This window comes from Malaclemys terrapin, chromosome 25 (assembly GCF_027887155.1).
Source record: "Malaclemys terrapin pileata isolate rMalTer1 chromosome 25, rMalTer1.hap1, whole genome shotgun sequence".
Taxonomy (NCBI): Eukaryota; Metazoa; Chordata; order Testudines; family Emydidae; genus Malaclemys; species Malaclemys terrapin.
Window position 1 is genome coordinate 15339794 of NC_071529.1, and position 22902 is coordinate 15362695.

General features: G+C 57.0%; 3 protein-coding genes and 1 pseudogene across 4 annotated transcripts in view; 2 read left to right on the forward strand and 2 right to left on the reverse strand.

The window, feature by feature from the left end:
* The first annotated feature begins 1288 nt into the window (after window positions 1-1288).
* Window positions 1289-2860, forward strand: LOC128829262 (heat shock protein 30C-like; annotated as a pseudogene).
* A 1975-nt stretch (window positions 2861-4835) lies between these two features.
* LOC128829261 (heat shock protein 30C-like) lies at window positions 4836-5624 on the reverse strand. Its single transcript, XM_054014595.1, has one exon. It carries the CDS (start codon window positions 5549-5551, stop codon window positions 4952-4954), a length of 600 nt encoding a protein of 199 aa, XP_053870570.1. The 5' UTR covers window positions 5552-5624; the 3' UTR covers window positions 4836-4951.
* Window positions 5625-7041: 1417 nt separating this feature from the next.
* LOC128829260 (heat shock protein 30C-like) lies at window positions 7042-11203 on the forward strand. Its single transcript, XM_054014594.1, has one exon. It carries the CDS (start codon window positions 7113-7115, stop codon window positions 7710-7712), a length of 600 nt encoding a protein of 199 aa, XP_053870569.1. The 5' UTR covers window positions 7042-7112; the 3' UTR covers window positions 7713-11203.
* RAB5C (RAB5C, member RAS oncogene family) overlaps window positions 10852-22902 on the reverse strand; it is a 32438-nt gene continuing 20387 nt past the window's right edge. For both annotated transcript variants that reach the window (XM_054014591.1, XM_054014592.1), the window contains exons 2-6: window positions 20550-20808; window positions 14620-14771; window positions 13518-13640; window positions 12532-12625; window positions 10852-12059 (exon numbers count right to left, since the gene is read on the reverse strand). In XM_054014591.1, coding sequence (XP_053870566.1) covers window positions 11944-12059; window positions 12532-12625; window positions 13518-13640; window positions 14620-14771; window positions 20550-20715 — 651 coding nt within the window. In that variant the 5' untranslated portion in view covers window positions 20716-20808 and the 3' untranslated portion in view covers window positions 10852-11943. The remainder of the gene's footprint in view (window positions 12060-12531; window positions 12626-13517; window positions 13641-14619; window positions 14772-20549; window positions 20809-22902) is intronic.

A 22902-nucleotide genomic window follows, 5' to 3' on the forward strand; every position in this document is an offset into this window, starting at 1 on the left:
AGGCCGGCACTGCGCCTGCGCGGGCCCAGGGGCTGCTGGGAGATGTAGTCCCCGAGCCGGGGGGAGGGGCTTGGCCTGCCCGGGGCGGAGCCAGCCAGAGCCCCCTTAATGCGGGTCAGCCCTCGGGAGGGGGGGAATACCTCCCTACAGCACCCCCGTGTGTGTGTGTGGGGGGTAAATACCCCCCTCATTTTCACCTAACCCCCCACAGTGGGCTTGCCCCCCCTCCCCCATGCATGTGGGAAAATGGGATTCTCACCATGTGGGGTGCAGACTTCCCAGCAGGTCTAGGGAGCCCTAACTCCCAGCCCTGCCCCACAGCAGGACTCGGCCCAGAGCAGCACAGCGTGGCCAGAACCCCAGCCCCACATCCCAGGGTGCAGCACCCCCCACCCAAAGGTGCTCACACCAGCAGGCAGGACCCCAAAGGGGCTGGGGAGGGAGTGCAGGTCTTCTCACGGGCCTCCGGCCTGGGCAGCTTTAGGGTGCAGGGTCCAGCTTTTCTTGCTAACCATAAGGGCTAGAAAGAGAACGCAGAATAACCGCTGAGATTCCAAGGGGCTCCGGTCACGCGGGCGCTGGACCTTTCAGAAAACACCCGGCGAGAGCTGACAGCTTGGGCCAGCCCCGAGGCCCTGGGAAAGGGTCTGTCTGTCTATCTGTCAAGGGATCATTGTTGGGGTGGGTGCTGGAGCTCACCCCGTACGAAACCTCTCTCTGCCCAGCCCCCCCAGTTATGTTAAAAATCCATTTACCTGCAGAGAAGTTTTCTAGCCTTGTGTCCATCCCCATCCCCCAGACAGACTCAGAACTGGTAGGCTAGAAAGGGTCATCTGGCCAAGCCGCCAACACCGAGGCAGGACCAAATAAACATCTCTGAGAGGAGAGGGGTTTTAAGAACAGATTAGACAATGACAGGGATTCCACAACCTCCTCTGGTCATAGATTAGATATCAGGAAAATCTTCCTAACCCCTCTTTTGAGTCCCCTCTTTACAAATTGGATTTGTTACACTTTTACCTCATGCGCAAATATTTCCCAGCCTGAACCTGTACCGGGCCCTGAATTCTATTTCATTCCCAATCCCCTATTACCCAGGACCTCACAATCCCGGCACTTGTCCAGTTTCCTCTGAACTAGCCCCTGCAATTGTGGGTCCCTAGCACAGAGCAATATCACCTCTCTCCCTTTGGAGTCTGTTTGGAAATCGGAGTAAAAACCATTTCTACAAAGTCCACTGACAACGGGAACGTGGGGAAAACAGGTTTATTCCAGCGGTGACACAAACTAGAGACACCCGGAGAGAATTGTCACCTGGCAACACACCAGGGGGAACAGGGAACTGGTGACATTTGCGCATTCGTTACAGGTCCCAGAATCCTGCCTGGAGCCTCCGGCGGATCTAACCTGCCCCAGAGACAGGGCGGTTCCCCAGGCTCTGCTCTGGAAGAGGCGTGTGGGGCACAGTACCCCACAAGAGCGCAGCTTCTGGCCGCCAGGAGCGGGGCCTGGCACTGCTGGGTGATCCCAGGCCTTTGTGTCTGCAGGGAGGGGCCAGGCCCAGGGCCGGACGCTGCTCCCCCGGGGCAGCTGTTGTTGTTGGGTGAGTTGGTCACAGATCGGACACATGCACCGAGGCATGCAGTCACACACACACACACACACAGACGGCCCACACGTGGGCCCGACGCAAATAAGGGACTTCACCCTTTCCCACCCCCACATGCCCCAGGAGCTATCGCGCACTCCCTGCCCCAAAGTCTCTGGGAATTTCTAGAGCCCCCCTGAAGTGGGCCCCTGTTGTCTGTAGCCAGGCCCCTCCCGCCAGCCTCTGATACAGACAACAGGGGCCCACTTCAGGGGGGCTCTAGAAATTCCCAGAGACTTTGGGGCAGGGAGAGATGCTAGGCCCTGCTCCTGGATGGGCTCTGCCGCCCCATTAGGTAACTCACAGGGCCAGAGGAGGCCGGCTCAGCCCTTCCACGGGCGGAGGAGGAAGGGCCTGGAAGGCCGGGTGGCTATATAAGGCGGCCCTGCGGCTGCTGGCAGAGCGAGCGCCCCCAGCGCGCCAGGCAGGCGAAGGCAGCCGGAGTCTGGGCAGCAGTACCATGCCGAGCTGCTCCCGGTACCTGGTGCGGCTGCTCCCGCTCAGACGGTGGCCGTCGCGGGGCTACGGCCCCACGTGGGTCTGCAGCAGCGAGCCGGGGAGCCCCCTCCTGGGGCCGGTCCCCCAGAGCTGCTTCGAGCAGGTGGCGGGCGACCGTGCGCAGGCACCTGGAGGAGATGGCCAGGATACGCCGCGCTGTCTGCCAGGCCCAGCCGCCCCTCCGCTGGGAGCCTGCGGGCCAGAGGCAGCTGGGGGAGGCTGGCGATGCCAAGGCGGAGCTGGGCTCCCCGGGGCCACGGAGGAGAGGTTCCAGCTCTCTGTGGACGTGGCCGGCTTCTCCCCGGAGGAGCTGACGGTGAGGCTGGAGGGGAGGAGCGTGATGGTGGCTGGGAAGCGTGAAAAGCAAAGCACGTGAGAAGAGGGGGGCCGCAGACGGGAATACAGGGAGCTGCACACACAGGCTGTGCTGCCAGAGGACGTGGATCTCCAGGCCGTAACCTGTTCCCTGTCCCGGGATGGACAGCTCTGCATCCAGGCTCCGCGTCTGGCCCCGGCGCCCGTGGAGGGGAGAGCCTAGGGTGACCAGACAGCAAATGTGAAAAATCGGGACAGGGGGTGGAGGGTAAGAGGAGCCTATATAAGGAAAAGACCCAAAAATCGGGACTGTCCCTATAAAATCGGGACATCTGGTCACCCTAGGAGAGCCCTTCCCATCCGCATGCAGCACGTGGAGGAAGCCGGGGAGGTGAAGGAGCCGCGCAGCAGCGAGGGGCTGGGCAGGGGACCTGCGGGAGGGAGCGAGGGAACGAGGGGGTCCTGCGGGAGGGAGCGGGGAAATGAGGGGGTCCTGCAGGAGGGGCTGGGCAGGGGACCTGCGGGAGGGAGCAGGGAAATGAGGGGGTCCTGCAGGAGGGGCTAGGCAGGGGACCTGCGGGAGGGAGCGGGGGAACGAGGGGGTCCTGACCCACCAGAGGTGCCAGCGCCCCTCGCCCCAGAGCCCACAGCTATGGCTGGGCTGCCAGCCCTGCCTGCTCCAGCCCTGCGCACTCGCGGGGTACTGTGCCCCCCACGCCTCTTCTGGAGCAGAGCCTGGGGAACTGCCCTGTCTCTGGGGCGGGTTAAATCCGCCGGAGGCTCCCGGCAGGATTCTGGGACCTGTAACGAATGTGCAAGTGTCACCATCTCCCTGTTCCCCCTGGCTGTGTTGCCAGGTGACGATTCTCTCCGGGTGTCTCTAGTTTGTGTCACCGCTGGATATAAATCTGTTTTCCCCACGTTCCCGTTGTCAGTGGACTTTGTAGAAATGGTTTTTGCTCCGATTTCCCACTGACCGGGGCAGGCTGGAGCCCGAGCCCCGTCCCCCACATGTGGCCGCCCCATGCACTGGCTGAGCCGTCGGGGCCCCGCTTCCTGCTAGAGGTTTATACACCGTCATAGCTAATGTCATTGGCGTGAGCCTGGCAGAGCGGTCAGGCCCAGTCCTGCGGGTCCAACTGGCAGCAGCGAGCCCATTGGCTGAGTGACTGCTGCTCTGCACGGGGGTTTGGGGGATGGGGCCCTAATGAGGGACTGATGGAGAGGGGTTCCGGGTGAGGAGCACACAGGCCCTGGGACAAACAGCCGCCGGCTGGCACATGCCCGCCCCCTGCCCGGGCTCCCGTGCACACAGGCTGCTTGGCACAGCAGGGCCCTGGAGCCGAGACTGGCCGTACTGCAAACTTCCCGCCCCTGCGTGAGACTCTGGGTCCATGGGCAGGGCCAGGCGCTCCCCGGAGTTACTGCCTGCATGTGGCTGGAGCTGATGGGGGCCTAGCGCCGTCCTCGGTCACTGCCACTCACCCAGAGCCGTGGGGCAGCTGGATGGATCCCGGCTTGGCACATGCTGGTGCGCTGAGCAGAGCCGAGGGGAGCCCGTTCTCTGGCCATGCAGGCACTACGGGAATGACTGGGCTTGGTGCTGGACTGGCTCCCTGGGCCGGTAGGAAGCAGGGACCGAAGGGGCTGGCACCAGCGGTAAAGCCCCAGGGCTCCGTGCAGGTGAGAGGCGGCTGCATGGAGGAGCCGCGCTCATCCTCCCCGGTGCTCTGTGGATGTGGCAGGTCTCTGCACCGGGGTCCCCACCTCCCCTGTCCCCCTGGTGGCTTGGGATGGCCCAGCAAGCACCCTTCCTCAGTTTCCCTCCCAGGTTCCTGGAAATAATCTTTTAAATAATGCCCCTCCCACTTCCCTCGGGGGGGGGGTCTGATTTATGTACCCCAGGCAAGCCCTGCACGCCAGCCCCTTTCACCCAGCACTAGGCTCTGGGTTTGCATGGCCCTGCCCCTCTGGGCTTTGTGCCAGCTGAGCTCTGCCGGCTCAGCCTGTGCCTCACCCCCAGCCTCCAGTGGCGCCCAGGAACCTGCCTGGCATGCCCCCCCTCGCCCCCGATGTTCCCCCCCCCTGTGGGCGTGTCCCAGGGGGGAACCCACTTCCCCAGAAGGGGCCAGCTGCGCGGGGCCAGCCTGCGCCATGATAACGTAGACGTGGCCCGAGGAGGCGCCCGCAGCGAGTGCTGGCACCGGCCGGTCTTGGCAAAGGCAGCAGCAGCCCAGGGGAAAATCAGGAACGTTTATTTCATATAAAATACATTACACGCCGTGAATCTGGCTTGCAGCCAGCCAGGTACCCAGGGCCCAGCTAGGGTGACCACATTACATGAACAAAATAGCGGGACGCATGGGGCCGGGGGGCAGGTCCGGAGCGCCGCCAAAGCGAAAAAAAAGTCAAGTCTCAGCCCTGGCCCCTGGATTCTGCTCCCCCTTCTCCGCCCAGCTCCCCCGGGGCCGCTGCCAGCAGCTCAGGCGGTTACCCCCGGGCTCTGCCGTCGGCCCCGGCCTCTGAGCCCGGCTCAGCCGGTGCTGCCGAGCCGCCCGCAGGGCCGAGCTGGATGGGCACGTCCCTCGCGGGGAGGGCTGGGGGGGCCAGGCACGGGGCTTCGATGCACAGCTGCCCCTCCCTGGAGATGGAGCAGGTCAGGCGGTCGGTGTCCACGGCCTCGGGCACGTCCCACTCCCTCCTGAACACCTCGTACTTGTAGGAGAAGGAGCCTTTGCCGTCCTCGCTCTGCGTCTCCTTCCTGCCCGTCAGCAGCACCTTCCTGCCCACCAGCGTCACCGCCAGCTGCTCGGGCGCAAAGCCCCGGACGTCCTGCCGCACGGCGAAGGGCTCGGCCGGCCCCTGGGCCAGGGCCACGCTGGAGCTCTGGCCTGGCTCCCCGCCGGGGCTGCCGCTCCCTCCGCCAGCCAGGAGCCGCCCCATGCTGCTGGCAAAGTCCCTGGCCTGCTCCAGCTCCTGCAGCAGCTCAGCAAAGAGGGCCCCCGGGGCCGGCCACAGAGTGCGCACGGGGCCCAGCCGGGCAGCCGGGGGGTCGTGGGGGGGCCGCAAGAGGTGCAGGTGCCACAACATCGCTGCTGCTTGGGCTGCTGCTGGCTCGGGGCTGAGTCCTCTCCGGCAGGGCTGGGGGCCGGTCTGGTGGGTGCCGGGGGCCGGCAGCTTTTATCCCCTCCCGTGGGGGCCTGGCCCCTTCCAGAGCCCTCTGTCCCTGACGCCCCCGCCAGGCACCAGGGCCTATTTTTACGAGGCTGATGGCTTGGGATTACTCATGGGGCAAAATAACAGTGACTGCATCCCTGGCCTGGCTTCCCCCACTCCAAATAGAGCAGCGGGACACGCAGCCACTGCTCGGGTTACAGCAAGTGCTTCTCCCCCCCCCACAGCCGGGGGCAGGGGACACCTTGGCGCCGGCTTTTACCTGCTGTGGGGATTAGCCTGGAGCGGGGGCTCCGGTGTGATCACAAGGGTCCCATCCGGCCTGGGGAGCAGCGGGCAGGAAACCCCTGGGGCTGAGAGGGGCTCACGGCTGAGCAGCACAAGGCCAGGGGCGTCTTTCAGCCCCTGCGCGCTTCCCCTGCTCCCAGGCACTGAGGGTCTCGCTCGGGGGCAAGGGAGCAGTTCTTTAGCGCCTGGCGATTCCAGAGGCCAGCCAGCTGTTCAGCGCACTCCCCAGCGAGGCAGGCTGAGGGGCACACGGACCAGGTCTGTCACCTCTAGCCCCCCGTAAACGGACCCCCAGCACTACGGCTCTGCCAGGCCAGGCCGTGGGACGGGCCCTTCAGTGCCCTGGCTGGGAAATCAACAACCGCCCTTGGGTGGGGCTTGAGTCCCCTCGTTAGTCCATCGCGTGATGAGTTATCACTTGTATGGCAGTAGCAACCTGAGCTGGGACACCTGGGACCCGTGAGCTGGGCCTGGTTCACACAGTGAGGAATTCCCGGCCGCAAGCATTTACAAGCTAGTCAAGGTGTAGGGAGGAGAAACTGAGGCACAGAACAGGGGAGGTGACATGCCCAAGGTCACCGGCAGAGCTGGGAATAGATGCCGGGTCCCCCAAGTCCCAGCCCGTGGGCCGACCCACTCCACCCCACTGCCTCTCTGCTGGCTGCATTGAATTGGGGACGTGCCTAAGTTCTGTGGGGCAGGGTCTTCTGAGCCGGGCAGGTGCACCCTGGGCATTCAGCTAAGGGCAGTCATTCCCGCTGCCCGGTGTGCGCAGCCTGGCGGGGCGGGGCGGAGCTGGCACCCGAGGGGAGAGACCAGCCCTGGAGGCCTGGGGCAGGGCTGGGCCCGTGCCGGGGCTCCGCTCCGCCTGGCAAAGGAAGGACGGTCACAGGCCGTTGGCAGGGGGGTCGTAGAGCTGCCAGGAGTTTTTATTTAGAGGCTGAGACGAGGTTGCTAATTATAAGCTGGCAGGAGGACAGAGCCGTGAGCCAGGCATGCGGCTGGGAGCTGCCTGTTCTGGGCACTGAGTAATGGGAATGGGCTGTCCCATTCAGCCAGAGGGCTCTGGAAGGGGCCAGGCCCCCACGGGAGGGGATAAAAGCTGCCGGCCCCCGGCACCGACCAGACCGGCCCCCAGCCCCGCCGGAGAGGACTCAGCCCCAAGCCAGCAGCAGCCCAAGCAGCAGCGATGTTGTGGCACCTGCACCTCTTGCGGCCCCCCCACGACCCCCCGGCTGCCCGGCTGGGCCCCGTGCGCACTCTGTGGCCGGCCCCGGGGGCCCTCTTTGCTGAGCTGCTGCAGGAGCTGGAGCAGGCCAGGGACTTTGCCAGCAGCATGGGGCGGCTCCTGGCTGGCGGAGGGAGCGGCAGCCCCGGCGGGGAGCCAGGCCAGAGCTCCAGCGTGGCCCTGGCCCAGGGGCCGGCCGAGCCCTTCGCCGTGCGGCAGGACGTCCGGGGCTTTGCGCCCGAGCAGCTGGCGGTGACGCTGGTGGGCAGGAAGGTGCTGCTGACGGGCAGGAAGGAGACGCAGAGCGAGGACGGCAAAGGCTCCTTCTCCTACAAGTACGAGGTGTTCAGGAGGGAGTGGGACGTGCCCGAGGCCGTGGACACCGACCGCCTGACCTGCTCCATCTCCAGGGAGGGGCAGCTGTGCATCGAAGCCCCGTGCCTGGCCCCCCCAGCCCTCCCCGCGAGGGACGTGCCCATCCAGCTCGGCCCTGCGGGCGGCTCGGCAGCACCGGCTGAGCCGGGCTCAGAGGCCGGGGCCGACGGCAGAGCCCGGGGGTAACCGCCTGAGCTGCTGGCAGCGGCCCCAGCAGAGCAGCCAGGAACAGATTTTTGGAGCCTAAAACTAGCGGCTTCAAAACTAGCATCAGTTTTTGTCACTATGGTCAGAGCAAAAGTGATTCCAAATAGTTTTTGTACCAAATAAATTTCTCTCCCTAGAAGTCAGCCCCTGCTGGTTGGTGTGGGTCCGTCTTGGCTGCTGATGTACAAGGATTAGGCCCCATGGGGACAGAGCAGCAGGAGAAGCAGCGCCGGGTCCGTCTACATCGCATGCAACCCTGGCCCTGCAGCCGTGGAGCTTCCAAGCCCACCCTCGAGCAGCTCCCTGAACTCAGCAGAACCTGCAGGATAGAGGGGGTCTCGGCCCACCCCGCTCCAAGGGAACAGGCCTGGGGGTCCCTCCCGCAGGGGGGGGAAGGGGCAAGCAGGGCTCCCTCCCAGAGCAGGGCCCCTTCTAACACTGCCAGGGCCTTTGTATCATCCTGTGCAGGTACCAGCGCCACGCCCAGCTGCCAGAAAAGATGGGGAGGTTACAGGACATTCATCTCAAGGCCCCAGAAAGGGGGGGGTATCTAATGGAGTTCTAGGGGTTCTAGCCCCAGGCCCATCCCCTTTACTGTTAGTCACAGCTCCTTGTAGGGACAAGCAGCTTGATACCATGGCATCCGTCCTACACAGGTGGTGGGCAAGTCACGCCCTGGCTCCGGGCTCTCCATCAGGACAAGGGTGGGGAGAGGCTGGCTCCTAAACCCTTTGTGATCAGGTAGAAGCTTCTCATGAGACTGACCCAGGCAATCCAGGGACAGGGGGTGCTTCGAGCTGCAGCAGAACGCCTGGAGCACGGCCTTAGCCACCCTGCCCTGCAGCATGTAACTCGCTGACCTAGTTCATTGCTACGAAGGTGCTGAGCTCGGACCACAGCTGGGGAACTCGGGGCAGGAGGCTGTAAGTGAAAGGAGACCGGAGCATCTGCAATTCGCCAGACTCAGGAGGTGCTGGCTAAGCAGAACAGGCAGTAAAGGGCAGCGTTTTATCCCTTTAGTTAAGTGAAAGGGAGACATTCCCGCTGGCCTCGGCCAAAGCACCGGGAAGGTTAGATGCCCCCAGCCCTAGAGCAAGTCAGCTCTTCACCTTGCAGTGGCGGTAGAAACAGCTCCCCATCACCGCTTTGAACGGTTTCTAGCGAGACGCTGGAGGTGGGCGGGGGGGAGACTGCTGGCTGCTTCCTGCATCTCCCATTGATCTCGAGAGCAGCTACCACCACGATTCCAGTTGGAAAACGGGAGAGGCCAGGTGTGCCCAACAAAGGAACAAGCCAGCAGGAGCCATGGGGTGAGGAAAATACAGTACAGAGCCTACACCCTTAACACTGCCCCTGTGCTGTGGCTGCCCTCCGCTAACGGCAGCGGTCTGAGGCTAGTGAGAGCGGCTTCCCCATGGCAGTGGAAAGGAGCGTGCAGCGAATCATCAAGTGGGCTGAGCTGCACACGGTACCTGCCTGTTCAACACCTTTACGATCTAGGGCTGGAATCCTCCCTCCTCACAGCTTGGTTCTACCATACGCAGCGCAAGGAGCAGCAGGTCTTACTTCGCTTTTAATCACAGGACTGGCCGGGACCTCGAGAGGTTGTCTAGTCCAGTCCCCTGCACACACGGGAGGACTGAGTATTATCTGACGGGTTTGTCCAACCCGCTCTTAAAAATCCCCAATGACCGAGATCCCACACCCTCCCTGGGCAATTTAGTCCAGTGCTTAACCACCCTGACAGTGAGGAAGTTTTTCCTATTGCTGCAATTTAAGCCCAGGGCTTCTTGTCCTGTCCTCAGAGATTAAGAGCAACAATTTTTCTCCCTCCTCCTTGTAACAACCTTTTATGTACTTGAAAACTGTTCTCATGTCTTCTCCAGACTAACCAAACCCACTTTTTTCAATCTTCCCTCATAGGTCATGTTTTCTAGACCTTTAATCATTTTTGTTGCTCTTCTCTGGACTCTCCTGTTTGCCCACATCCTTCCTGAAATGCTCCCCTTGTGCACGCAGGATCAGCGAGGGAAGAGGCGGATGTTCGCTTTCCTGGGATAAGGGACCCTGCTAGTGGCAGGAATGAGGTGCCTCTGACGGCAGCACTGCCCTGCCAACTAGCAGTTACTGTAGCATGAAGTTAAGGTACAGACGGCAGATGTGATGGTCCCTTTCAGCAAAGCGCTCCCCATGCTGAGGGACACCTCACAACACCCATTAGCTAATGCAACCTGCTACTAGGTAGAGCACTTCCTCTGTCTGTATGAACATGGGGGCAGAGATGTGGTCACTGATTAAGACAGCTGGGCTGGTTGTCGCTTCTACCTTTGCCCTGTTCAGATTTGGAAAAAGGAAGTTCAGGTAACAGCGCTGTCAGTTTCCACATGGACAACGACAACCTGTCTCGTCCGTGGATTTCTGAAATTCAGGATTGCTCTCCAGCTTCCTCGGTGCATTGCTAGTGCTCAACGTTGCTGCAGTTGCAGGAACAGTTACTAAATCCTTCAAGCCCTCAGACAGGTGATGGGCATGGTGGGCTTTGGGATCTAGACCTTTTCCTCCAGGCTGCCATCTGTAGCCAGATACGGCCACTTTCATTTTATGGGAGGCTGGTTTTTCCTGTGCATTTTGCCACCCTCTAGGCCTGGTTCAAGCTGGCACTGGTTCTGTGCCTTGTAGAGTCCCTGTGTTCTCAAGGGAATCCATTCAGTTTTCTCCACCATGCCTGCCCTTTACCATCAGCATTTCCACGCACGTTAGGCAGCTGTACCTAGCGCAATGGGGAATCCAGACACCGCCACTGTAATTGACAAGGAGGAGTGAGAAGAAGTGTGATGGATTCAGGAGACCTGGGTTCTAGTCCTGATCGGCCACTGGCCTGCTGGAGGATCTGGGTAAGGCACTTGTGCCTCCATTTCCCCACGTGGAGAGTGGCAGTAACAATACTGACCTCTTTGGTCGAGTGCTTTGAGATCTTTCGTGTTGTGCACAAGAACAAATTCATAATGAAACTACACTGGCCAGTTTCACTTTCAGGTACTAGCGTGATGTGTGAGGAACACCCAAACCCACATTTCATTTACATGGCTTTAATAAAACTCAAACGTTTCTGGTCACATTGGATTTATAAAAATTTTTTTTAATCACACAACATAAGTTTGTGATGAAGACTAAGTTGACAGTTCCTCTTTAAATACCAATCTGTATAACATTGCATCAGGCACTAGGCAGCAGCCAACGTGAGTTAGACTCCAGCAACAGAAGCAATTTTAATACCTCCCTCCAGGTTTTATTTTGTGGAATTACAGGTTTAATACAGATGGTTTCCACAGACAAATTCCTCCCAGTCTCCCCCACCCCCATCTCTGTACATCAGTAAACCAGAGCGGTTTGCACTAGAGCAAGGTTATTAACATTAGTGGCATCACATCACTGTCAAAAAGGACAATTTTCTTTTGTTTTTTTTTTTTTTATACAAGATTTTTTTTTGCAAAAAATTGCAAGAGGATTATTAGTGCATTACACCAGAACTGAAGAGCTAGAAAAGAGTTGGCATGCTAAAGTCCAACACCAAGAGAAGGACGACAGAAGGCTAATTGGTATGTACTATATTGACAAGATACTGATTTGTTACATGTTGAAGAAACGTACAATACAAAATACAGAAGAAACCAGTTTTGCTCCCCTCTGCCCCCCCTCACCCTCACCCCAAAATACTCATCATTGTGATTTGGTCAAGCCAGAGCTCGGACGCCGGAGCTGAATGGCATTCTAATGCTGTGGTTGTGTTTAGTGGTTGTTCTAGGCATGTGGCACTGAATGAGCCGTGGCTTGTTCATGTGGATCGCTCCGAAACAAGAGCCCAGCTAAGGGACGAAGGACCCTTGTTTCCAATAGTGAACGAGAAGCTTGTGGGAGGCGTTCGGCTCTAGCCCTCGCCTAGCAAAGGCGGGAAGAGCCCAGCCCACGGATCCACCGCCAGGAAGAGGGAAGAGCAGTTCATATATTAAAAAAGTGACTTAAGACTTAAAATGGAATTAGTATTTGTACAGAAAGGTGCAGGTGGACTAGCTCCCTCCAGCCTAGGATCAGAAGGAGATGGAGAAATCATGGCAGCCGCAATTGCCAGCTGCTCTACCGTAAGTGCGATTGGGTCGAGTGGATTCCAGCCAGGTCATTGGAAGGGCTTCGGTCAGGTGGGAACGGCCGCTCAGTTGCTGCAGCACTGGCTTCTGCTGGGCTGGCTGGTCTCTTGCAGGTCCACGCCCCGATTCCTGCCCTGAGCGCCGGCCGCGTTTTGGGGTTCGTTTTTCGGCAGCTTCTTGGCTGGAGGGAGAGGAATGGGTCAATGCAGCTCATGTGCAGAGGAGCTGGTGACTCCTGACGACAGCTCCCTGAGCTCTGCTCCGACACGGAGCTCTCGTGTTTCCCCAGGGAGGTGGCCTTCGTGCCGCGTCAGCCAGGACTTGGAACTGGAAAGGGAAGTGCCAATTCCAGGTGTGCCCAGCACATGGGCTGCCCAGGACTCTGGCAGCACTAAACTGGAGTGGGCAGGCTCCGATATTCTCTCTGGCTGCTCCTACTGTGTGTGTGTGGGGGGGCCTTTAACCAGCAGGGGTGGCTGTGTCCAGCCGGGCAACTGGACTGCTCCCCGGGCAGTGACTTGGTCCTGCTCCCCCTCGCTGCCCTGGGGCGTAGAGTCAGGGGATTGCTGGGCAGGCAGGTGGCACACAGCACAACGCTGGTTTGCGATGGTGCATACAGACATCGCTAATGGCACTGCAGCTACCCCACTTACCTATTGCCATAAAGATTTCATTCACATTCATCGCCGTCTTCGCCGAGGTCTCCATGAACAGCAAGCTGTTGTCGTCCGCATACGTCTGGGCTTCCTGGAGGCAATCACAGGAGAGTAAGGCTGGCCTTACGCTCACACAAGGGGCTCCCCCCTTCCCTGGGGGGTGGGTGGGCTGGAAGGCAGGCAAAGGATAGACCAGCAGCCTGGGTGCCTCTGCAGCCCCATCACACTAGGTTCTGCTGCTTTGCCTTCTTCCGACAAGTCCCCTCGTGCCCTGGAGGACTCGTGCGGCTGCACTTGACGGTGCGGCTCGGGCTGGCATCCCACCTCCCCACCCACACATCTGACAGCACCACCGAGATCTCCCGCCAGCTGTCCCGCTGCAGGAGCACTAGGCAGGCCTGTCTGGGACGCTGCTCGCAAGGGTTCTGTGCGACACCCGCTAGCCGGGAGGCACACGGGCCAGGCTGTTACAGTAGCAACCCAACCTGCATCTCAGTGCCACGCACAGAACTGCGGCGTGATAGGAAGCTGCTGCCCAAGCGACATGGAAAAGCCTCCGGACACGAGCTCAGCATTAACCAAGCTCCCTCAGTGAGGTGGGAGCTGGCAGGGAAGCCGTTGAAAGGCTCCTCAGACGTCTGGCTGCTGGCGGGACGTTGCTCATCTGCCTTGGGGAAGGAGGCAGCTGGCCGAAGGGTGGCAGCAAAGCGAGTGTGGGCAGAGCACACCGCGGAGACGCTTTAGGGGGTCAGCCTGTTCCAATCCCCACCCCAGAGACGGGGCTGCCCCACGGAGGAGACACGGGCTCTGAAAGGAGTGGATGGACACAAGTGGGCTCCACTTCCCTTCCAGCAGGGCTGGGGGGTTACCATGTTGCAGCCACCTGGAACAATGCAGCCCCTTGGATAGGCTCCAGCCTGACACTGGAGATCAAGGAAGGAAAAATTCTGAACGAGGGCAGCGTCTGCGCCGATTCCTGTTACCTGGAAATCCACGGCTCTCTTGCTGGCAAGGTCAGCCTTGTTGCCTGCTAATGCAATTACGATGTTGGGGCTGGCCTGCCTCTGCAGCTCCTTCACCCAGTTCTTGGCCCGTACAAACGTGTCCTAGAAGGAGGCAGGAGGCAGGGTGAGGGAGGGCAGCCCCTCCCCCTTCCTGCCCAGAACAGAGGCAGGAGAGGAGAAGCTGGATATCAGTCAACAGTGTGCCCTTGTTGCCAAGAAGGCTAATGGCATTTTGGGCTGTATAAGTAGGGGCATTGCCAGCAGATCGAGGGACATGATCATTCCCCGGTATTTGGCATTGGTGAGGCCTCATCTGGAGTATTGTGTCCAGTTTTGGGCCCCCCACTACAAGAAGGATGTGGAAAAATTGGAGAGTCCAGCGGAGGGCAACAAAAACAATTAGGGGGCTGGAGCACATGACATATGAGGAGCAGCTGAGGGAACTGGGATTGTTTAGTCTGCAGAAGAGAAGAATGAGGGGGGATTTGATAGCTGCTTTCAACTACCTGAAAGGGGGTTCCAAAGAGGATGGATCTAGTCTGTTTTCAGTGGTGGCAGATGACAGAACAAGCAGCAATGGTCTCAAGTTGCAGTGGAGGAGGTTTAGGTTGGATATTGTGAAAAAGATTTTCCTTAGGAGGGTGGAGAAGCACTGGAATGGGTTCCCTAGGGAGGTGGTGGAATCTCCATCCTTAGAGGTTTTACGGTCAGGCTTGACAAAGCCCTGGCTGGGATGATTTAGTTGGGAATTGGTCCTGCTTTGAGCAGGGGGTTGGACTAGACACCTCCTGAGGTCCCTTCCAACCCAGATATTCTAGGATTCTAGACAGCAAGGAGAATGGTTTACCTCCAAGCACTGTGGGCCAAGGCTCAGTGGCTAGGTCACTACAGAGCCCAGTACAGAGCCAAGGGGAAGTGACACATGGGGCATGTCAGAGGTGGGGTTAACCCCCCCCCCAAACTGCTGGCCCCCAGTCCTGAGCTGACACCATCCCTGCAGCGTCCCAAGGAGCAGGGTACCCAGACACTGCCCCTTCTCCCCTCCAGCAAGCCAGTCTGTGGCCAGCAGCTCAATACTCACCGTGTTGGTGATGTCGTAGACGACAATGGCTGCCTGGGCACCCCTGTAATACATCGGGGCCAAGCTGTGGTACCTTTCTTGTCCCGCTGTATCCCAGATCTCAAACTTCACCGTTGTGTCATCCAGACAGACTGTCTGCGTTAGGAAGGCAGCTGTGGGAGAAGTGACTGGTCAGTTCTAAAGGAGCTGGACAGCCCTGGGTTAAGCCAGCTGGCCTTCGAGAACCTGGTTCTCTTTGCGCTCGTGTGACACCCACCCAATCTTCACTGCCTTTATATGGTTCGATTTGTACCAAGGCTGCCTTGGGAGGTATCTTTTGAAAACTCCTAATCTGCTGCATATGATCCCATTGAAATGGGTGTAACATCACTGCATGTCAATTGAGGAGATGTGGCTCTACAGTGGTCACTGCAAAATGTAGTTCTGGGCAATGCTCAGAGACAGACACCCTAGCACGCCAGCCAAGAGCCCTTACCTGCTGAACGGGGCATTCGCCAGCAGAGGGGAGCTGTGAGCAGGACATGGACAGTTCATCTGAAGGACAGTTTGGCGCTCCCATACACAAGGGAGCTGCCTGCCCTCGTGACCCAGCCAGGGTTTTTCCAGTAGAAAGGATGAAGTGTGGGGAGGAGAGAAGAGAGAGAGGAAGTGTCCCTAACAACCTCTTCCCAATGGTGCCAGAACAGGGGGACCAGAGGGCTACAGCCCCATCACTTTTTACCTGCCTTAAGGGCGCGTGACTGGGGTGTGGAAGTATTCTCCAACAGGGGGAAGGAGCAGAGAGGAGCAGGGGGCAAGGCCTGAGGAGAGGGGCGGAGCAGGTATGGGGCCATGGCTCAGATGCTAGTACCCCGCCTCTTCCCCCTCCCCACTTCTAGGGAGCTTCCAGCACTCTTGCCTACAGTACTTGAAAGACAAACATTGAACTGGGGGCGTGATCCTGGCCAGGAGGTTTTCCAGCCACTCCAGACTGCCAGAAGCTATTGGTGAGAAATCTTTTCTGCTTTTAAACCTATTAGTCTTGGTAAAAAGTTTTGGAATTAGCTTACGGTTTTCTCCTTTTATTTCTTTAGTAACCACTTCTGACTTATGCCTTACCACTTGAACTCTCTCGTTAATAAACGTGTTTTAGCTAAACCAGTGTGTTTGAGAACCTCCCCTGGGGATAAAGGCTGGTGCAGGATCACTCCCAGCGTGGGAACGATGGACCATCTCCGAGCTCATCCTGTCCAGGAGGGTGCCGAAGAGAACACTACATTTCTGGGCATCAAGGCTGGGGCTACGCAGGTGCTGCCCTGCAGGTAATCCCCTCATGGAGGGCTGGAGAGCATGTGTGTACTCAGCTGGGTGGGATTTTGCAGGCTGAAGGCCGAGGGCAGGCCAGGAGTGGCTGGTCAGACAGCCCAGCAGTGTAAAAGGCACTCCGGGGACACAACAGTCCAGGTTGCACCCTGGGGAATGTCACAGCTAGGAATCGGGGGAAGCCCAGTGAGGGCTACGTTACCCAGCAGTCAGGTATGCCGCCAGTGGCTCCAGCTAGGATATCTTAACACTACAACAGTCGTGAGCTAGAGACAGGAACCAAACCAGTTACTGCAGCCAGAGACACAGCCGAACTGGTCTGCCCCACGGTGCATCCGAGCACAGCACACTACTGCGTGCCTAGCCCCTGCAGCACACCGGGAGAGGACTTGCTCTTCACACAGTTGACAGCTAGGCTAGCTTAGAGGCTCTCTTCACATGGTTGCTAAGGCCCAGAGCGGGATCTCAGCGTGTCTTCCAGTGCTCACGTCGACAGCCCTGGGACGCGAGGACGATGTGCCCCTAGCACCTCTGGAGATCTCGGAGCGTTTACCAGTGAGGCGTGGAGCGGGTTCCTGAGCTAGGAGATCCGTGCAGCAGAGCCAGGAATGGAGCCCAGCCGTCCTGGCTCCTTGTCTCCTGCCCTGTTGTCAGTGGACAGGTTCCAGCCACTTGTTCTTATGCCTCCTTCCTGTGAATCTCATTTCTGACCATGGTGCTGCACTGAGGGAGCCGCTATATCCGGTACAACCGGAAAGGGCTACAAATAGAGCCGAGGCCACTAGTCACATGTAAAGCTGCCCAGGGTCCCTCTAGGGGACGGTGTCATTCAGCCCCGACAGCAGTCGGGAAAGCAGGTCACTATAGGCCAGGTAGCTCCTGGAGCAGGGTCACTTTATTATGGTTTGCCTGCTCTGCAGTGCGCTTCTCAGTTCAAGTTACCACAGGCCAAGGGAGTGACGGCTCAGGGGACTGGAATGGACTCAGCCTCTCCTGTGTGTCGTTATGGTCACGGATGCCCCCACAGGACAGGGCAGGGAATCTGCTTGGTGTAATGAGTGGGCAGCGACGACCGTTGTTAATGACTTCACCGACCCAGCCATCGGCCCACCAGGCGTCATCCCTGAAGTGGTTTCAAGGGCAGGGCAATTGCGTGGCCACTCTTCAAATGGGGTCCCTCCAACCCCGCACAACGTAGCTGAGGCCAGCTGCAGATCCTCGAGGGGCGCCTGCTGACTGACTGCAACGGCGGGCTAGCAGCTCTTCACCTGGCTGACCATGCTGTTAAAGGGCCGGGCACATTGTGCATATGCTGAGAGGGGTCTGTCACAGGGTGAAATCCAGCCCGAGTCATTGGACAGCAGTGATTGCCACCTGAAAGCTGTCTAGCCACACCGACAAATTCCTTCCTAGTTCTCCGCATCCCAGCTAGCCCCTTGCCAGGCTCGGAGAGATCACGGCTGGGTGGACAATGGAGCCTCCCTCTCCTCAGCAGGTGGGGGTCGGGCCAGGCCAGAGCTGGTGGAGGCATGCTGGCAGGGCGATGGAGAAGAATTAAGTGCTACGCAGGCAGTCGCAGGGTGTTCTGGGCCAAGAGGACATCAATGCCCAGACTGCTGATCCAGTAGGACACGCTGGGGCCCTGCTCCACTCCAGAGACGCGTGGGTCAGAGACGGAGATGGGCGTGTCTGGAAGCGGCTTTCCAGGCAGAACAGCTGATCCAAACACACCCATGTGGCTTCAATGAAGCAGTAGATTCACTACCATGTCCACGTCATTCGGCTGGCGTGACTAGCGCAGGCGAGTGTCTAGTCCTGCACGTCTCACCCAAGTCACTGGCCATACATGAAGGCACCAGGCTGTTGTCTCTTCCTGTTTTTATGCTCTTGGAAAGGTCCCCTCCATGAAATGAAAGTGAAAGGTAACTCTGCCCTTCCAGCCAGAGGGTCATGCTCTGTGTGTTCCCTTTCTGCCGTTCTTGATGGAGGGCCCAGACCTGCCGTGCACACCTCCTGCATTGGGGGTGTGTGTTCCCATGGCCCCTGCACCCAGGGGCTGTCAGGCTCAGTGCCCTAACCAGCTCCCAGGGGCAGAGGTGGAAAGGGAGAGCTGCTATCACAGGCACACTAGCGCATGCAGGTGAAGGGCTGAGTTTAGACCTTCCTGAGGTTCAGACACGCCAGGAGTTCTCTATCCGGCAGCGTTGAGTGGGGCGCAGACATTCGACAGCTTCCTCTTCGCTGCTGTGGCACTAGTTATACTCTACCAGGAGGAAGGCTGAAGCCTTCCATTTCACCTCCACCATGCATGTAAAGTTACTTCCCAGCAGCATGGGTAAGACAAGCCAGTTTGCCGACACTTACAAGTAAAGCTCAAAGCCAAGGGGAGGCTGCTTTTTACATGAAGCCTGCAAAGGGGTTTGTATGCACGTGCCTCCCCTCCCCCCTTTTTTTTTTAATAAAGATTACTCTGCACAGAAAAGTGCCTTTTGTCTTAACCCTTTCGAGGGGGCCCTGGAAGCGTCTCAACAGCAGGAGCACTTTAATATGCACTCTCCCAATGGCCAGCCAGGTAACTGCAGCAAAAACAATGCTCTTTGCCAGTGGCCCATTTACCCTGCCACAGACTGCATCGGACAGCAGAGTCATTTCTAGAGTTCCAGAACAAGCTTTCCTGTCTCGTTACCGTTCCTCCAGACTCCCCTGGGAACGCTGTTCGGCAGCCCTTCACGATATTCAGCCTCCAGTTTTCCTTTACAAATGGCAACGGCCGGTTTGCTTTCTGGTTATTTAAGATCAATACAAGGCTATTTAACATCAATACAAATCAAGTAGGATGGGTGTTAAGTTAGCTCTGTTTCCTAGGCCCGACACCCTCAGTCGGGCAGACATGCCATCGAATGTCTGAGGTAAACTGTGCAGTGCTCAAAGCGAGCAAAGGCAGAACACTGGGCTGGAGAAGCAAGATCATGGCCAGCGGTTCACCTGCTGAAAAGGGAAGAGGCCATTCGTAGGACAGGTCTAAAGGTCCTGCTTGTCTAATGGAACATGCTTTCGTCAGCTCAGATGAACGCATTGAAAGCAATCAAGGTTCACCAGTCCCACAGACACCAGAGAATATTTGTGAAAAATTGCATTTCTGTATCTAGAGAATTCCTAGACCAGATATTCTGGACTTAATGCCAGACTGAGGCCAACTATGAAGTTATTGTCTACATTGGGTTACTCTGGGGAGCAGTGGAGAATTGACAGCAGTGAAGTAAAATGGGTATCAGTCACTACAGCTTCCCTGCTGACAGGGAAAAGGTACAGAGAAGGGCAACAAAAATAATTAGCGGTCTGGAACAGCTTCCATATGAGGAGAGAGCAAAGATACCAGGACTATTCAGTTTGGAAGAGAACTAAGGGAGGGATGGGGGTTGATAGAAGTCTAGAATATCATGCCTGGTGTGGAGAAAGTGAAAAGGGAGGAGTTTTTACCTCTTTGTATAACACGAGAACCAGGGGTCACCCAGTGAAATCAATAGGCAGCAAGTTTAAACACAAACAGAAGGAAGAACTTTTTCACGCAACGCAGAGTCTAACGTGGGACTCGTTACCAGGAGATGTGGTGTATAACTGGGTTCAAAAGTTCATGGTGGGTAGGTCCAGCAATGGCTAGTAGCGAAGATGGTCAGGGCACAACCCCATGCTCGGTGTCCCTAAACCTCTGACTTCCAGAAGCTTGTGCCCTGTTTTGTTCACTCCCTCTGAAGCATCTGGCACCAGCCACTGTTAGAAGGGAGCACCCTAATATTGGTAGATGGCCCATTGGCTATACTGGACCAGCCCAGTCTTAGGAATTCCCAGCAGCAGGCAGCGCGGCAGACTACCTCAGGCTGCCAGGTTCATTTCAGAGGTTTTCAAGCCCAGCAGCTTCTCTGAGCACGGCATCTTTGCCGCAGCTGACTGGGGGGTGGAGAGTGGCAGCCAGCTGTGCGGAAAGGGAAAGTGAGTCGAGGACACTGGGGAAACCCCATGCTCGCCATGCACCGCAGCAGCTTTCTAAGAAAGTCATTTCAAGATCGCCTTCCCTCAGGCCAGGGGTTCCCAGCTGACAGAGTGCTAAGCAGACTCTCCTGGGTACCCGTTGAGAACACATCAATCTCAGCACAAAGTATGTTGGGTCTCAGTGAACTTTTCCACACAGGCCACAACGTAATGTGCCTGTGACAACTTCCCCCATCGCAGTGAGAAGGGACATTGGAGCAAGGTCGTCAGCCTATGAAAGCGTAAGGATTCTAGAACTCCCTTCACCGGCTTCGGAAAGGCAACAGGCCGAGTTTACCGACCCCACACCTAACACTGGGATCCAAGCCAGCCTTTAAACAGAGAGGTCCTTTGACCCAAGAACTGCAGAGTGCTTTAATGAACACTTACAGCAGATCCCGAACTGCTGAGCCCGGCAAGAATTACCCTCGTTTTACAAATCAGGAACTCGGGCATGGGAAGGGACTCGCCCAAGGTGAGCATCAGTGGCACAACTAGGGAGTTTGAGTTCCAGCCTAACCCCTGCTCCTTTGAAACCAACCCTCTAGCTCATGGACCGGGGCTCTTGTGGCTTCCCCATCACGGCCCTGAGCACTCACCTCCGATTGTGCTTTCCTGGTACTCATGAAACTGGCCCTTGACAAACCGCAGGACGAGGCTGGATTTCCCCACTGCCGACTCCCCCAAGAGGACAAGTTTAAATTGACAAATTTTGTTTCCAGCAGCCGGTCCATTCGGTCGAGCAGCTCCACCTCGACCCGCCATGGTCCGTTACAGTGCAGCAGTGCCAAGAGCCCGGACTTCAGGGGCTTGTGCTGGTTGTGGACTCCGATGCACTCAGGGAAGGTGGGTTTCCAACTGGAAGAGGAAGACATTAGAGATTGCGCATTAGTAGCATCCCCTGCAGAAGGATTTTGGTCTGATCATGTATTGCAGAAGCAAGCTCATCTCCTGCAGAAGCAGGAAGGAATCCCCTCCCAATCAGAATCTCCAAGTAAACAGGGTGCATTATCGGTCCATCCTTGGAGGAAGGATCAGGTACTTGTTAATGCTCGAGACCAACCCCCCTCAGCTTGCCCTCGCCAGTGATCTCACCGAGTACTTGGTTTGAAGTGAGTCCCAGACTCTGGAGCCTGTCCCCAGGGACACTAGCCACGCACCACGCTCTCCTCGCTGCTAAGACAGGTAGCGGAGAACCCTAGAGCAATTCCTGCCAAGTGTTTGGACACCTGCCTACCGAAAACCAGATCACGAACAGACTAGTTTCATACAGGCCACAGATCAGCCAAATTGCATGAGCCTCCCCCACCTCCAGCCCCTTTGTGAAACTGTTCGATGGCAGAAGTCATTAGAACCAATACACATACTAGGGGACTTGCTCTGGCAAGTCATGCTAGCTACACAGGGAGTGGGATTAACCCATCTTCAGTGCCTTGGCATGGACGGTACGACAGAGCCCCTTTCCTCCCTTATGAGCAAACTGAGTATCAAGCCACCCCCCTAAAGTGAAGCCGTGGTCGGAGCTCAGGAATGCTTACAACTGTAAGAGCTTAGGTAACTTAGCCAAATGCAGTCTGTTAAACCAGGGGTTCCTGAAGCACTGGGTGGTCCAGAGATTGGAACACAGGAAGTCATGGGGAGTTGGGGTGTTAAGGACAGAGAATCTTACAAAGTAGTCTGTAGGATGACACATTAAGAATCATTGTATGAGAATCACACCACTAAGGAAGTCAAACATTTATTCTGTTTGGATGGGAAGAGAGTGACTCCCAACTAAGAACACAAGAACGGCCAGACTGTCAGACCAATGGTCCATCTTGCCCAATAACTGGTCTTCTGACTGGCCCATGCCAGATGCTTCAGAGGGAATTAACAGAACCACGCAATTTGTCAGGGGCTGGATCGCTTGATATCCACCCCCAGCTACTGGCAATCAGAGGTTTAGGGACACTCAGAGCATGGGATTGTGCCCCGACCAACTTTGCTAGCAGCCATTGCTGGACCTACCCTCCATCAACTTCTCATTCTTTTGTGAACCCAGTTATACACTTGGCTTTCACAACATCCCCTGTTCAACAAGTTCCACAGATGGACTTGGCGTTGGATGAAGTTGGTTTTAAACCTGCTGCCTATTGCTTCATTGGCTGATCCCTGGTTTGTGTTTTATGTGAAGAGGTAAATACTTCTTTACTTTCTCCACACCAGTCAGACTTTTATAGACCCCCCCCCCCATCCCCAAGTCATCTCTTTTCCAAGATGGACAGCCCCCATCTTTTTAATTTCTCTGCATACAGAAGCTGTTCCATACCCTCAATCATTTTTGTTGCCCTTCTCGGTACCTTTTCCGACTCTAATGCGTCTTTGAGATGGATTAACCAGAATTGCAAGCAGCATTCAAGGTGTGGGCATACCATGGATTTACATATGGCATTAGGATAATTCTGTCTTATTATCTACCCCTTTCCTCATGGTTCCTAATTAGCTTTTTGATTACTGCTGCTCCACATTGAGCAGATGTTGTCACAGAACCATTCACGATGACTCCAAAATCTGACTGACTAACGTAGACCCCATGATTTTGTATGTAGAATTAGGATTATATTTCCCAATGTGCATTACTTTGCATTTATCAATAGTGAATTTCATCTGCCGTTCTGTTGCCCAGTCACCCAGTTTTGAGAGATCCCTTTGAACTCTTTGCGGCCTGCTTTGGATTTAAACGATCTACAGATTTGCCACCTCACTGTAGTAGACAATGCTCCAGAGGCTATGAAGTGACCAGTCTCATACATAGAAATTAACAGGCGCTCTAGTGATTGCTACTAACACTGCTAGTATGGAGAAGTGGGAGCAATGACCAAATCAACCAATCATCAATTTTGGCATATGCAGTGGGCAGCAAGGGTTATATTAACTTTAGCTAGTAGAACCTCCAAGTGTTAGGAAAATTCT